A 15,822-nucleotide genomic window follows, 5' to 3' on the forward strand; every position below is an offset into this window, starting at 1 on the left:
GCAGTGAGCCGAGGTCGTGCTACTATACTCCAGCCTGGTGACAGAGCGAGACTCCATCTAAAAAAAAAAAAAAAAAAAAAAAAAACACACACACACAAATGCAAAATTGAAGTGTGGTTTCTTTTGCTAGAACAACAAAGTTTTCTTTTTTAACTTTTTAGTTTTCGAGAAAGGCTCTCACTCAGTCATCCAGGCTGGATGATCACAGCTGACTGCAGCCTCAGCCTCCCAGACTCAAGTGATCCTCCCACCTCAGCCTCCCTAGTAGCTGGAACCATAGACATTCACCACCACACTGAGATAACTGTTAAGTTTTTTGTAGTGATGGGGTCTCACCTTGTTGCCCAGGCTAGTCGATTTTCTTGAAATATTGATTTGCTCTTAGTAAAATTGCAAGAGGTTTTGATTTTTAAATCTGAAATCTCCTTTGTAACAGCCATCTTCTAAATTGCAGTTTATATTACTGCCATATTTTGTCCTGAGATTCATTTAATTTCCATAGTTTTAGGTTAAACATGTGTCTTTTTTATTCAGAGTGGTAATTTCATTTCTTGAGGTAGAGTTTTCCTCTAGAAGTTTCTCAGATTCATATCTCAGAAGTTCAACTTTGGCTGTGTCTCACTGCACACGATTTGAGGGCATGTATCATTGTCTTCAACTCTCTTTTCCCCTCTTGAAAAGGCATATATTTTGGCTCAGCTGAGATATTAACTTTTTCAGCTTTTTAGTAAGCTCTTGTGACTTTTTTTCCAGTTCTAACTCTGCTATTATGACCTGCTGCTAAAATGACTATCTTTAAGACCTAGAAAAGCAATGTTTTCCTCTAGGGTAACTTGATGTTGTACCCTTAGCTTTTCTTTTTTTTTTTTCCTTTGAGACAGGGTCTTGCTCTGTTGCCCAGGTTGGAGTGCAGTGGCACAATCGTTCACCAAAGCCTCAAGCTCTCAGGCTCAAGTGATTCTCCAGCCTCAGCCTCCCAAGTAGCTGGGACTACAGGCAATGCCACATGCCCAGCTTACTTTTTTTATATTTTGTAGAGATGAGATCTCTCTATATTGCCCAGACTAGTCTCAAACTCCTGGCCTCAAATGATCCTCCCACCTTGGCCTCCCAAAGTACTGGGGTTACAGGCATGAGCCACTGCATCCAACCAGCTTTTCTTGATGTGTCTGAATTGTTTCATATAACCAGGAAACTTTACATGCTTTTACTTTTTCTAAGAGCCATGTGTTCCCCTGCTAAATGGTGGTGTGCGCCTGTAATCTCAGCTACTTGGGAGGCTGAGGCAGGAAAATTGTTTGAACCTGGGAGGCGAAGGTTGCAGTGAGCCGAGATCACGCCACTGCACCCCAGTCTGGGCAACAGAGCAAGAATCCATCCCAGGAAATTTTTGTGGGCATAGAAACTCAGAATAATGCTGACCCAACACTTTGAGATGACAGCAAAAAACTACACAACAGACAAAATTGAACTTCATAATGGAGTGCAGGCAGACTTAGCCTGAGAACCGGTCCCTTCCAACCTCCCTTTTGTGCAAAGGTGTTTAAAAGAGTTTTGACAATGACTCCTACTTGCCATTCACTTTTTCCATTGTGGGATGGGCCAGCAACCTGGGACATGTCTATCCCAGCACCAAGGGACACCAAAACCCATCTACAGGGTGATTGACTAGTGACACTTTTGGAGAAAAATCTTGATCAAAAGAGGGAATGTTTTGCTTGTGGGAACTAACAATAAAGTATAATAAAGATACAAAACAAACAAACAAACAAAAGAGGGAATGTGAAAATTAGCAGAATCAAAATGGAGTCACTTGTGTTAAAAAGGAAAAAAATAAAGCCTAGAAATAGAGTGAGGGTAGGCTGTGAAGAGAGGGTTCTCACTTATACGTCTGATAACAAAAGCTATCACAAAAGACCACAAAAAACACAGCCTTGCACAAAGGCCATTTTAGCCTTACACGAAAAATACTTCTGTGCAGACATCCACCCAGCAACTGCCTGTCCAACCTCCGAATGGCCTCATCCTTGTTACTGATCTTTGTAGCCAAGGATAATAATTTCAAAATCATTATGTAATCCTCTTCATTTCTCCTTTAAAAGCTTTTGTCTTCATTTTTACCTTGCTGGGTACACACACACAGTTTACTGTGGCATGCATATTCCCATTGCAATGCCCTATTCCCAAATAAATACATGTTTTTTTCTTTTTGAGAGCCTCCCTCTGTTCTTTAGAATGACAAACTCAACAAAAATAAATAATAAAACATGTTCCTCTGTGCTATGTTATGTTCATAACTTTGGACTTTCATTCATCTATGTCTTAGACTGTCATCTTTTTTTTAGGTGCTGGGATCTATTTTTGTCATCATCAGCCAGGAAGATACAAGGCCTCTTCCAAGATGAAGACGAAACTATTGACAGATATTTTGTCAAGACCAAATTTTCCCTAAGAGCCCTGTCATAGATTGCTCCCTGGGCAGGATGCAGCCTCCTTCAGAGAGTGAAGAACACACCAAAAGATCCTCTACTAAATTAATCATGAAGCTGCATGAGCCAGGCTGGAATACAGTTACCAATCTGCTTTAATTCTCCCACTTAGATGGCCCGAAGCCACCTGAACTGAAAGTTGGATGAAGCTCTGCTTTGAGTTCCATCATGGAGCATCGTGTGGCCTAGGTCCTTAGCCAATGCCTGCTAAATATTAGCTTGAGTCGCAATAAAGAGAAAAGGTCCAAACTCTCCCCTTGGCTAATGATTTATTCATCAAACCAACATGCCTCAAACCTGTAATTCTAGTTTTGTTTTCTGAAAAGATGTCATTCTATTTGAAAGAGAAATAGCTGTAGGGAAGGAGAATAAGAACTTTCATGGAACACCCAGTATGTGTTGCGCACTTGGCATGTAAACTCACTTAGCCCTCACTCCAGCCCTGGGGAGGTGAGCAGTGGCTCTGCTTCATAGACAAGCACCCTGACACTCCAGGAAATCGGTCATCACCCAACACCCTTTAACTAGTGAAGGACGGAATCTGATTTGAACTCAGGTGTGCTTTTTTTCTCCAGGAAGCATACTTTCCTTTGCCAGCCTCAGCGATGAGAGTAACAGAGACAGAACGGTAAGAGAAAAGGAGTTGACTGCTCACTTACGAGGCTGTTGCTGGACTTTTTAGGTCAGTCACTGGAAGATTCTAGTGTGTCTTCTGAATTGCTGGCCATAATTCATTCTCTTCCCTCTTTTGCCTGGTTTGTTATTTGATCCCAAGACTGTGCTATAAGTTTTGGGTTGATAAAAGAGAGCTAAGAGTCCATGAAGCGCTCATACCTCCCATCGAATACCTGATTCCTACGACACCTGCTTCAAACATAATGGAGAAAATATTTGCAAGGAAGTTTCATGCAATGATTAAACTGCATTCCAAATATAATTTTCCTCTTGTGCCAGAGGAGATTAATTCACATGGACTCAAAAGAGCCTTGGGGACAGGTTTTTGGAAAACCAGACCCCGGCATTCCGGATGCTAAAATGCTGTCAGTAATACTAAGAGTGCTTAGGTCTCCTGTCTCCTCAGCCCTCTGGAAAGAGCTCCAGGGTTATTCGAGTTGGGATCAAATAAAGAGGGGGTCATTATGATAAAAAGTGGGTGACACACCCCCATTCCTCACCTAGAGAACTTTCTTAGCCTTCCCATACACCTTCAGTAAAAAGCTCCCTTCAACTTAGATTTCAATGTGAAGATTTTGGTTCCACCTTGACTGAATACTGGAATAGTTTTTATTGCAGACTGGGAGTTGACAGTTTACCTTCAGAGTGAGAATATGTATGGGTTCCTTAAAAACATGCAGTAAAGCCAGGCAGCATGGCTCATGCCTGTAATCCCAGGGCTTTGAGAGGCCAAGGTGGGCGGATCACTTGAGGTCAGGAGCTTGAGACCAGCATGGCCAACATGGTGAAACCTGGTTTCTACTAAAAATACAAAAATTAGCTTGCCACGGTGGCAGGTGCCAGTAATCCCAGCTACTCAGGGGGCTGAGGCAGGAGAATCACTTGAACCTGGGAGGCAGAGGTTGCAGTGAGCTAAGATGGCGCCACTCCACTCCAGTCTGGGTGACAGAGCAAGACTCCGTCTCAAAAAAAAAAAAAAAAAAAGCAACATGGGGTAGCATGAAAAACACAAAAATGCCTTTGGGATTCAGCATAATCTTCAGGCTATAAAAGCAACAGCAATGATGATGGAGGCTTTTTTCCCCACAGAGCCTAGGATGCCTTTGAGAAAACCGACAAATCTGAAAACGTGATAAAGATAACATCTCTCAGTAAGTTGTTATTTCTTCCTCTTTATTATTTGGGTCAAATAATTTTGGCATTTCATTTCAATTCCTTTCACTTTGTGAAGAAAAACAGTCATTCCAAGAAACCAATTCTAAGTCATTCCGTTCTAACCGATATATTCTTTTCATATCATGAATTCTCTTCTCAATGTTGTGTTTCCTAAAGGAATGAAGTAATTTTGTTTGCTGTTGAGGTTATGGTCAAATACTTCCAAGTGATATGTTTCTTCCTCAAAATATGCATTGTTTAATCTACCTGATTGTAACACTTAAAATATCATGCATCAATCAGCGTCCCATCTAAAATAAGATTTGCTATTTTATTGTTAAAAGTGATCTTATCAATATCCCTCCAGGAATCACGCATGCTATTAACAACAGACAGCAAACATGATTTTTTTTTTTTTTTTTTTTTTTTGAGACGGAGTTTCACTCTGTTGCTCAGGCTGGAGTGCAATGGTGCTATCTTAGCTCACCGCAACCTCCACCTCTCAGGTTCAAGCGATTCTCCTGCCTCAGCCTCCTGAGTAGCTGGGATTACAGGCACACGACACCACACCCAGCTAATTTTGTATTTTTAGTAAAGACGGGGTTTATCCACGTTGGTCAGGCTGGTCTCAAACTCCCGACTCCAGGTGATCCACCTGCCTTGGCCTCCCAGAATGTTGGGATTACAGGCGTGAGCCACCGCGCCTAGCCAAATTGATTTTTATAATTAGAATTTTATGAGGCTTATGTTTCAGATTAGGAAAGAGATGTCAATTAAAGATTTCATTCCATTTTTATTGCAAACGAAGATGAAAAAGGAACAACTATTTCCACTGGATTCTACTTGAAGGAATTCAAAGTTCACTACTGGCAGTTTCACATTTGGCAAAGGTGTGAGGTGTTTCCGCAGAGGTGCTGACCTCCTCGAACTGCAAAAAGGCCTAGCTGTCTGAGTGAGCAGTGCTGGCCTGGGGCAGAGTGATGATGGTCTGTCCACTTGTCTGTGAAGTCTCAGGGCTGGGATTCTGTCAGAAACTCATGCTGAAAACTACTTTTCCTCATCAGATTCGAAGTTGAGAAGATGCGTCATCCAATATAAATGATGACTAAGGCCACTCCCAGCTGTGACAGTGCGCAACTCTAATAGTGTGAGCCAGCTCCCAGAGCCATGGGGCTCTCTTGACATTTCCTTCCATCAAGAACTCCGCACACATGTATTTGCCACGCGGTGTTCTTCACACATGTGACCTGCCACAATCTTCCATACAGCCTGTAACTCTTTGTTGTTATTGTTTTTCGGGTTAGTTTTATTTTTTAATCAAGCATGATTATTGTTTTTGTTTTTGAGACAGGGTTTCACTCTGTTGCCCAGGCTGCAGTGAAGTGGCATGATCTTGGCTCCCAAGGAACAGGTGATCCTCCTGCTGCAGCCTCCTGAGTAGCTGGGATTACAGGTGTGCGCCACCACACCCAGCTAATTTTTGTATTTTTGGTAAAGACGGGGTTTCACCATGTTGACCAGGCTAGTCTTGAACTCCTGACCTCAAATGATCCACCCACCTTGGCCTCCCAAAGTGCTGGGATTACAGGTGTGAGCCACCGCGCCCGCCTTTTTGGTTTTTTTTAGACAGGGTCTCATTCTCATCACTCAGGCTGGAGTGTGGTGATGTGACCACGGCTCACTGCAGCCCCGACTGCCTGGAATCAGGTGATCCTCCCATCTCAGCCTTCCAAGTAGCTGGGACTAAAGGCGTGTGCCACCATGCCCAGCTCATTTTTGTATTTTTTGTAAAGACACGGTTTCACCATGTTGGCCAGGCTGATCTCGAACTTCTGGGCTCAAGCGACCTCAGCCTCCCAAAGTACTGGGATTACAGGCATGAACCACTGTGCCAGGCTTGTATGTAACTTCATTTTTGGCAGGTACCTTCATCTTACCAGGCCCTAATTTCCTCCTCTGCAAATGAGAGAAATGATGTATAACTTGTTAAAAGCTCTTCTTCCATCCCTGTTATATTGAAAACATTCAGAGAAAGAGAATGTTAAAAATCAATGCCTCCAAAGAAACTCTAACCTTTTCTTCATTGAGGGCAAAGGTGTGCCTGGCAATCATTTATTGTTTGCCTCAGGATTTTGTGAACTTTCTTTAAACATACACCCACCATATGATCCAGCCATTCTACTCCTATTTACTCAAGAAAAATAAAAATACACATCCACACGAAGACTTGCACATGAATCTTTATTCGTAATAGGCCCTGGAAACAACCCAAATGCCCTCCAAGGGGTAAACGGATAAATAAAACATAGTACATCCATACAATGGGGTACTATTTAGCAATGAAAAGAAACACATGTTGGTACAAGCAACATGAACAGATCTCATTATGCTGAGTGGAAGAAGCCAGACACAAAAGGACATACTGTTTGATTCTATTTATGTAAAATTCTAGAGACTCAAACTGATCTATGTAGTGACAAAAAGCAGGTTGGTGGTTGCCTGTAGGAGGGGATAGAAGACAGGACTGCAGAAAAGCACAGGAATCTTTTGGTGGCAATGGCAGTGTTGTAATCTTGGTGACAATGGTAGTTTCATGGTGTATACAATGGTCCAGACTCATCCAGTTGTGTACTTTAAGTCAATACAACTTGTATGTAACTTATGTCTCAATAAAGTTACTAGGGGGATCTTTTTTGTAAGCTGCTGACTGTTGAATCTGGGGCTAGGAGAAAGGTGTCATGGGCAGCTGAGAAGTTGTGTGGAACCACGTCATCCAAAAAGCATTGATGAACCCCCGCTTGATGAGTCAGTGGTTTTTGTTGTTGTTGTTGTTGTTGTTGTTTTGTTTTGTTTGAGACGGAGTCTCGCTCTGTCCCCCAGGCTGGAGTGCAGTGGCATGATCTGGGCTCACTGCAAGCTCTGCCTCGCGGGTTCAGGCCATTCTCCTGCCTCAGCCTCCTGAGTAGCTGGGACTATAGGAGCCTGCCACCAAGCCCGGCTAATTTTTTTTTTTTTTTTTTTGTATTTTTAGTAGAGATGGGGTTTCACTGTGTTAGCCAGGACTCCTGACCTTGTGATCCGCCCACCTTGGCCTCCCACAGTGCTGGAATTACAGGCGTGAGCCACCGCGCCTGGCCCGAGCCAGTGTTTAAGAGTGATGTGAAACATTGTGGAAAGCCCTTTGGTTTCTGGGAAGCCTATGTGGATTTGTAGGAAAGGAGTTTATCTTATGATTTGGGGTAAAGCCCCTGAGCAAAGAACTAGCTGGGGACTGAACAGGGTCTTGGGCTTGTGGAGCACTTCTCTTTCTCCAGTCCCCTGTGCAGCCCTGAGTGCCAGCTGCCGGCGGCAGGCAGCCTCTGGGTTTAGCTTGTCAGGCCCCTAGAGACCTATTTCTTCCTGCACCCTGCCCTGCAGTGGTGTGACTTCCAAGGGGTAGATTCCATTCTACTTCTTCAACGTCATATTCAGAAACTAGAAGGCTGGAGAGCATGTTCTTGTTTTATTGCCCATTGGAGTAACCTAGTTCAGTCGGAGTGGCTCAAAGAATCATAGGTTGTGGTTTTTGGAAGAAAACTCAGGGTCTACTATGCGACCTCCTCACATCCTGAAGGGGGAAACTGAGGCCCCGAGAAGTGAAGTGACTGGCCTCAGCTCACACAGGACGAAAAGCCCTCCAGGAGTTGCCCCTTCACCATGTTGTCTCCACGACAGGCTGAAAAAGTGCAAGTCAAAATCTTTCACTGTCTAAACCCAGATCCTAAGCTGCATAGCTTGCTGCATTTGTGCAAAACAGAAGCTGGAAAATGGCAGGCTTCTAGCTGAGAGAAAGACACCAAAGTCTCAGATGTGCTGCGAGGACGCGTGAGGGTCAAGCTTAGCATGTGAGTGAATGAGAGGCATTTATGATTATTGCGGAACTTGGCAGCAATTATAAAAGCCTGCTCCACAGTGGAAGTGACCATGTTAAATTTCCATTCTTATTTGCATTTGCAAAAATAGAATAAAATTATTTCTTGGGTGGAAACATTTTCTGTGACTGAGCAGTGCTTCTAACTCATTGCTGCTCCTTTTACTTTTCATAGATTTTTTTTTCCCATGATGGCTGTTGAAATAGGAGATACTTTATACAGAGAGAACATTCATCACAGCACGTTCTGGATCGACACTGAATCAGATTCTTCCAGCGCCAGGGAGTAACCTAGGCCTTTCTGGAAACTGCACTAACACTCAGTCCAACAAGGCTTGAATTTTCAAAGTGCAGTTTAGCAGGCTGAGGTCTTAGTGGTGTTCCTAACCCTCTCCACTCACCTGGCTCTATAATACCTGGGCAGGAGTGCTGAGTTCCCAGGGCAGAGACACTCCCCTGGCAGGTCACAATGTTCTCTCCCGGTGAAAGCCACACAGTGAGCCGGTGCTGGTCCAGGGGAGGCAGAAATGACAGTTGTGTAAGTGAGCAGTGGGCTCCGCCCTGGGGTTGACCTACTGTGCTGGTAACATGTTTTGCTCTTCACACAGATTTCCCGGAAATCAGTTGCAGAGTTTGGCAGAAGACTTCAGGTTGTAAGAGAGTCAACCCCCACACAAAAGCGGCACCAGCCTTTCCTAATCCTCTGAGGGGACTCCTAGGTTCCTGAGGGACAGCACTTCCCCAGGTGCTGCAGGGCTGAGGCCACAGCCTCTTCCCAGTGGATCCCTCTTTGCTTTCTGTGCCACATTGTCCTCTCCTGATGGCCCTGCTGTGTTGTGGCTGCAGCAGATACCTCTTGCGTTTCAGCCATGGGGAGTGCCTTGCATGGTTCTCACGCAGGTGTCCAGCACTTCCCACCTTACTGAGCATGGTGAGGGCAGAGGCCTGGCCTTTGCAGCTTGTCTCTATCACCTAGCATTGTAGATGCGTGTACCCTGCCATATTGTGGGGGCTGAATGAATCCTGTTGAATGATTAAATTACTTGTTGAGCAAATGGATAATAAAATTACTGATCTGGCCGGGTGCAGTGGCTCACGCCTGTAATCCCAACACTTTGGGAGGCCGAGGCAGGCAGATCACGAGGTCAGGAGTTCGAGACCAGCCTGTCCCATATGGTGAAACCCCGTCTTTACTAAAAATACAAAAATTAGCCAGGGGTGGTGGCATATGCGCCTGTAATCCCAGCTACTCAGGAGGCTGAGGCAGGAGAATCACTTGACCCCAGGAGGCTGAGGTTGTAATGAGGTGAGATTGCATCACTGCACTCCAACCTGGGCAACAGAGCAAGACTCTTATCTCAAAAAATAAAATAAATAAAAATAAAATTGCTGACCTTGAATGTGAACTATTCAGGACACTGCACTAGTGATGCAAGAAACTACTGAATATACAGTGGGAAAAGAACTGAAACTTTTTCTAGAAAATCAGTGACCAGAATAGATCTATAGTTATTTTCATATGTACTGTGTAATTATGGAGAACTGAGGCAGATACTTGGGGGAAAAAAAGTCATATCCTTCCTCATCTCTTATAATCCCTTGAATTTAAATCTTCCCCATCGTTGAGGTCAAAGGTGTTTAGGCACCAGAATTCCTGAATTCGAAATTTTCTTTTCCATTTTCTTTTTATTCTTTCTTCTTTTAGAGACAGGGTCTTGCTTGGTCACCAAGGCAGGAGTGCAGTGGCATGATCATAGTTCACTGTAGCCTAGAATTCCTGGGTTCAAGTGATCCTCCCATCTCAGCCTCCTGAGTAGCTGGGATGATGGGTGCATACCATTTTTTGCGGAGGCGGGGCCTTGCTATGTTGCCCTGGCTGGTCTCCAAATCTTGGCCTCAAACGATCCTCCTGCATTGGCCTCCCATAATGCTGAGATTACAGGCATGGGCCACCACTCTCAGCCCTCCATTTTCTTTATTATAAATGTGAGACAGGCATGGTGGCTCACCCCTATAATTCCAGCACTTTGGGAGACTGAGATGGGCAGATCCCTTGAGGTCAGGAGTTTGAGACCAGCCTAGCCCAGCATGGCAAAACCTTGCCTCCACTAAAAAATACACAAATTAAGCTGGGCACAGCGGCTCATGCCTGTAATCCCAGCAGTTTGGGAGGCTGAGGTGGGTGGATCACCTGAGGTCAGGAGTTCCAGACCAACCTGGCTGATATGGTGAAACCCTATCTCTACTAAAAATACAAAAATTAGCTGGACACGGTGGCACATGCCTGTAATCCCAGCTACTCGGGAGGCTGAGGCAGAAGAATCACTCGAACCAGGGAGGCAGAGGTTGCAGTTAGCTGAGATCACACCATTGCACTCCAGCCTGGATGACAAGAGTGAAATTCCATCTAAAAAAATATATACAAAATACAAAAATTAGCCAGGTGTGGTGGCATGCACCTATAATCCCAGCTACTTGGAAGGCTGAGGCACAAGAATCGCTTGAACTTGGGAGGTGGAGGTTGCAGTGAGCTGAGATCGAAGCACTGCACTCCAGCCTGGGAGACAGTGAGACTCTGTCTCAAAACAAACAAACAAACATATATATATACACATATATATAAATATATACACACACATATATATATATGGTCTTTACCTCAGAAACAGGAATACAATTGCTATTTCAAGCTACTTTTACTATTTATTTTTTAAATCATCATAGAAGCATGTCCTAATGACTCTTACCTTTAAAAAAAAAACCCTCCTCGAGATCAGGCAGCAATATTTGCTGTTCTGAAATATTTGCTGTTCTGCAGCCTCTGCTGGTGATACCCAAGCAAACAGGGTCTGGAGTGGACCTCCAGCAAACTCCAACAGGCCTGCAGCGGAGGGAACTGACTCTTAGAAGGAAAACTAACAAACAGAAAGGAATAGCATCAACATCAACTAAAAGGACATCCACACCAAAACCCCATCTGTAGGTCACCCGCATCAAAGACCAAAGGTAGATAAAACCCCAAAGATGGGGAGAAACTGAGCAAAAAAGCTGAAAGTTCTAAAAACCAGAGCGCCTCTTCTCCTCCAAAGGATTGCAGCTCCGTGCCAGCAACCAAACAAAGCTAGATGGAGAATGACTTCGACGAGTTGACAGAAGTAGGCTTCAGAAGGTCGGTAATAACAAACTTCTCCAAGCTAAAGGAGGATGTTCGAACCCATCGCAAGGAAGCTAAAAACCTTGAAAAGAGATGAGATGAATGGCTAACTAGAATAAATAGTGTAGAGACAACCTTAAATGACCTGTTGGAGCTGAAAACCATGGCACAAGAACTGCGTGACACATGCACAAGCTACAATAGCCGATTCAATCAAGTGGAAGAAAGGGTATCCGTGATTGAAGATCAAATTAATGAAATAAAGCAAGAGGAGAAGTTTAGAGAAAAAAGAGTAAAAAGAAACGAACAAAGCCTCCAAAAAATATGGGACTATGTGAAAAGACCAAATCTACGTCTGATTGGTGTACTTGAAAGTGACAGGGAGAATGGAACCAAGTTGGAAAACACTCTTCAGGATATTATCCAGGAGAACTTCCCCAACTTAACAAGGCAGGTCAACATTCAAATTCAGGAAATACAGAGAACACCACAAAGATACTCCTCGAGAAGAGCAACCCCAAGACACATAATTGTCAGATTCACCAAGGTTGAAATGAAGGAAAAAATGTGAAGGGCAGCCAGAGAGAAAGGTCAAGTTACCCACAAAGGGAAGCCCATCAGACTAACAGCGAATCTCTCAGCAGAAACACTACAAGCCAGAAGAGAGTGGGGGCCAATATTCAACATTCTTTTTTTTTTTTATATGCCAGCAGTACATATTTATTATTATTCATGAATGGTGAAAAGACTTACAAGGCCCGTTTTTATGAGTATAACCACACATACGAAATATCACTTAGCGGCAACATGGGATGAAAAGGACAGTTATATATTTATATTAAAAAAATACACATTTGCATTCAATGTTTACCTAGGAAAAAAATACATGTACACATGCTCTTTCAAGTGCTCCCCATAAACTGCTATAAAAGCAGGAAGCATCAAGCTGTAGAAGTTCCAATATACATAACATGTTGAAATATCTTAAGCATAAAAACTGTACATAACTTGCAAAATAAAGTTCCTTTCTTCAAACATTTTGATCTGAGCTCAAGCAAAGCAAATAATGAACACCAATGATTTCTATACCATTTCACACAATTTAAAATAATGAACATGAAAAGGTCAACAGCTTCAAAAATCCTGAAAATATGGAGGTTATGAGAATGAACAATGCATTTCATCTGAAAAGTCTACAGCAGATCTGCTTCATCCTGGCTCTCAAATATTTAAGGATCTAATTTACTATACTCAAACTCCAAGTTTAGCCAGGACAAACAAAATGATAAAAAGAAAAATTACTGTAAACAGGGCAACATTGCCCTTTAGTTTCTTTAGACAATTTCACTAGTGCAAGAGCATCATTGACCTGAAAGATCCTAAGAGTCACAATTAAAGTACTCATACAAAACTATTTCCTTTGTTCTTTAAAAAGTGCCACATGCTATACTTTTCATTAAAAAAAAAAAAAAACTCAACACAAATAAACTAATGAAAGACCATTTGTCTCCATCTCTTGTCAATGAGGAAAGGCCAAAGTGATTCTTTAATTCCAATTCGAAGTGGTGTTCGTTGGCCAGTGCCCAAGGTCTCCAATTTGGAGCAGTCAAGCTGAGCATTTCTTGGACGCTGTGCTCCTAGGACAGGGCTGTCAGTAATAGGTCTTAAGTGACTGCTGGGGAGGTTGAAGGCATCTGCAATTGCACACACCATTTCATACTTAGTCATCTGTTCATTGCCAGACCAGTGAAAGGTTCCCTTAATTGATGGATCCAGCATTCTCTTCTCTGCTAGCTGCCGGCACACAGTGGCCACCTCTTTGACATGTGTGAGGAACCTCTGCTGCTGGTGATCCATGTTTGCTGACTTGTTGCTGAACTGCACTTTATCAAACATAACAGTCACATTCTTCGAGCTTTTCAACTTCCCCATACAGAACAGGAATCCTCAAAACAGCAGCTCCTAAAGTGTTCTCCAGGACAGCCTTTTCTCCATCTAATTTTGTTTTGCCATACAAATTTAGGGGAGCTGGTATGTCTTCCTCTCTGTAAGGTGGATTTGTTCCATCAAATACATAATCTGAGCTAATGTAGATGAGAAATGCCCCAACAGCAGCTGCTTCCTTTGCTAAATTCCCAGAAGCATCCACATTAAGTTGAGAGACAGCATCTGGCTGATTTTCTACAACATCTGGTCTTCTCTCTGCTGCACAATGCACTATAACATGGGGCTGAAAATCATGAATGATGTGATGAACTGCATTAGAATCCACAGATTAACCCGGTCAAATTTTGGTCTTGCTCTTCTAAAACCACAGCCAACAGCATGCCAATTATTCTGCTGAAATTCTTTGTGTACAGCTCTGCCAAGAAGCCCAGTGGCACCAGTAACCAGAACCCTCCTATTAGGGATGTTAACTTCCTCCTCCACCAGCCGGCAGCTCCTGGGAACAAAGTGTATAGAGAGCTCTTTCTCCCGCCCCACCATGCCTGCTGTCTTCACGCCACAGCCTCACCGGCCACCACCTCTTCCAACCCAGGATTGACGCGGGCCTCCTCAACATTCTTAAAGGAAAGAATTTTCAACCCAGAATTTCATATCCAGCCAAACTAAGCTTCATAAGTGAAGGAGAAATAAAATCCTTTATAGACAAGGAAATGTTGAGAGATTTTGTCACCACCAGGCCTGCCTTTCAAGAGCTCCTGAAGGAAGCACTAAACCTGGGAAGGAACAACCAGTACCAGCCACTGCAAAAACATGCCAAATTGTAAAGACCATCGATTCTAGGAAGAAACTGCATCAGCTAATGAGCAAAATAACCAGCTAAGATCATAATGACAGGATCAAATTCACACATAACAATATTAACCTTAAATGTAAATGGGCTAAATGCATCAAGTAAAAGCCACAGACTGGCAAGTTGGATAAAGAGTCAAGACCCATCAGTGTGCTGTATTCAGGAGACCCATCTCATATGCAGATACATACAGGCTCAAAATAAAGGGATGGAGGAAGATCTACCAAGCAAATGGAAAACAAAAAAAAAGCAGGGGTTGCAATCCTAGTCTCTGATAAAACGGACTTTAAACCAACAAAGATCAGAAGAGACAAAGAAGGCCATTACTTAATGGTAAAGGGATCAATTCAACAAGAAGAGCTAACTATCCTAAATATATATACACACAATATAGGAGCACCCAGATTCATAAGGCAAGTCCTTAGAGACCTACAAAGAGACTTAGACTCCCACATAATAATAATGGGAGACTTTAACACTCCACTGTCAAAATTAGATAATGAGACAGAAGGTTAACAAGGATATCCAGGACTTGAACTCAGCTCTGCACCAAGCACACCTAATAGGCATCTATTAGGAACTCGCCACCCCAAATCAACAGAATATACATTCTTCTGAGCACCACATCACACTTATTCCAAAATTGACCACACAGTTCGAAGTAAAGCACTCCTCAGCAAATGTAAAAGACCAGAAATCAGAACAAACTGCCTCTCAGACCACAGTGCAATCAAATTAGAACTCAGGATTAAGAAACTCACTCAAAACCACACAACTACATGGAAATTGTACAGCCTGCTCCTGAATGACTACTGGATAAATAATGAAATGAAGGCAGAAATAAAGATGTTCTTTGAAACCAATGAGAACAAAGACACAATGTACCAGAATCTCTGGTACACATTTAAAGCCGTATGTAGCGGGAAATATATAGCACTAAATGCCCACAAGAGGAAGCAGGAAAGATCCAAAATCAACACCCTAACATCACAATTAAAAGAACAGGAGAAGCAAGAGCAAACAAATTCAAAAGCTAGCAGAAGGCAAGAAATAACTAAGATCAGAGGAGAACTGAAGGAGATAGAGACACAAAAAACCCTTCAAAGAATCAATGAATCCAGGAGCTGGTTTTTTGAAAAGATCAACAAAATTGATAGACCACTAGCAAGATTAATAAAGAAGAAAAGAGAGAAGAATGAAATAGATGCAATAAAAACTGATCAAAAGGATATCACCACCGATCCCACAGAAATACAAACTACCATCAGAGAATACTATAAACACCTCTACACAAATAAACTAGAAAATCTAGAAGAAATAGATAAATTCCTGGACACGTACACCCTTGCAAGACTAAGCCACAAAGAAGTTGAACCTCTGAATACACCAATAACAGGCTCTGAAATTGAGGCAATAATTAATAGCCTAGCAACCAAAAAAAGTCCAGGACCAGATGGATTCACAGCCAAATTCTACCAGAGGTACAAAGAGGAGCTGGTACTATTCCTTCTGAAACTATTCCAATCCATAGGAAAAGAGGGACTCCTCCCTGCCTCATTTTATGAGGCCAGCATCATCCGGATATCAAAGTCTGGCAGAGACAAAAAAAAAGAGAATTTTAGACCAATATCCCTGATGAACA

The 15,822-nt window shown here is 42.8% G+C and overlaps 1 protein-coding gene across 1 annotated transcript; it reads right to left on the reverse strand.

The window, feature by feature from the left end:
• Positions 1-12,078: 12,078 nt before the first annotated feature.
• On the reverse strand, positions 12,079-13,885 carry LOC126957599 (methionine adenosyltransferase 2 subunit beta-like). The gene is given in 3 exon segments (XM_050795705.1): positions 12,079-13,289; positions 13,291-13,654; positions 13,657-13,885. Coding segments are annotated over 3 exon segments (996 nt in total). The 5' UTR covers positions 13,871-13,885; the 3' UTR covers positions 12,079-12,871.
• Positions 13,886-15,822: the final 1,937 nt, after the last annotated feature.

The sequence above is a fragment of the Macaca thibetana genome, chromosome 6 (assembly GCF_024542745.1).
Source record: "Macaca thibetana thibetana isolate TM-01 chromosome 6, ASM2454274v1, whole genome shotgun sequence".
In the NCBI taxonomy this organism is placed as follows: Eukaryota; Metazoa; Chordata; class Mammalia; order Primates; family Cercopithecidae; genus Macaca; species Macaca thibetana.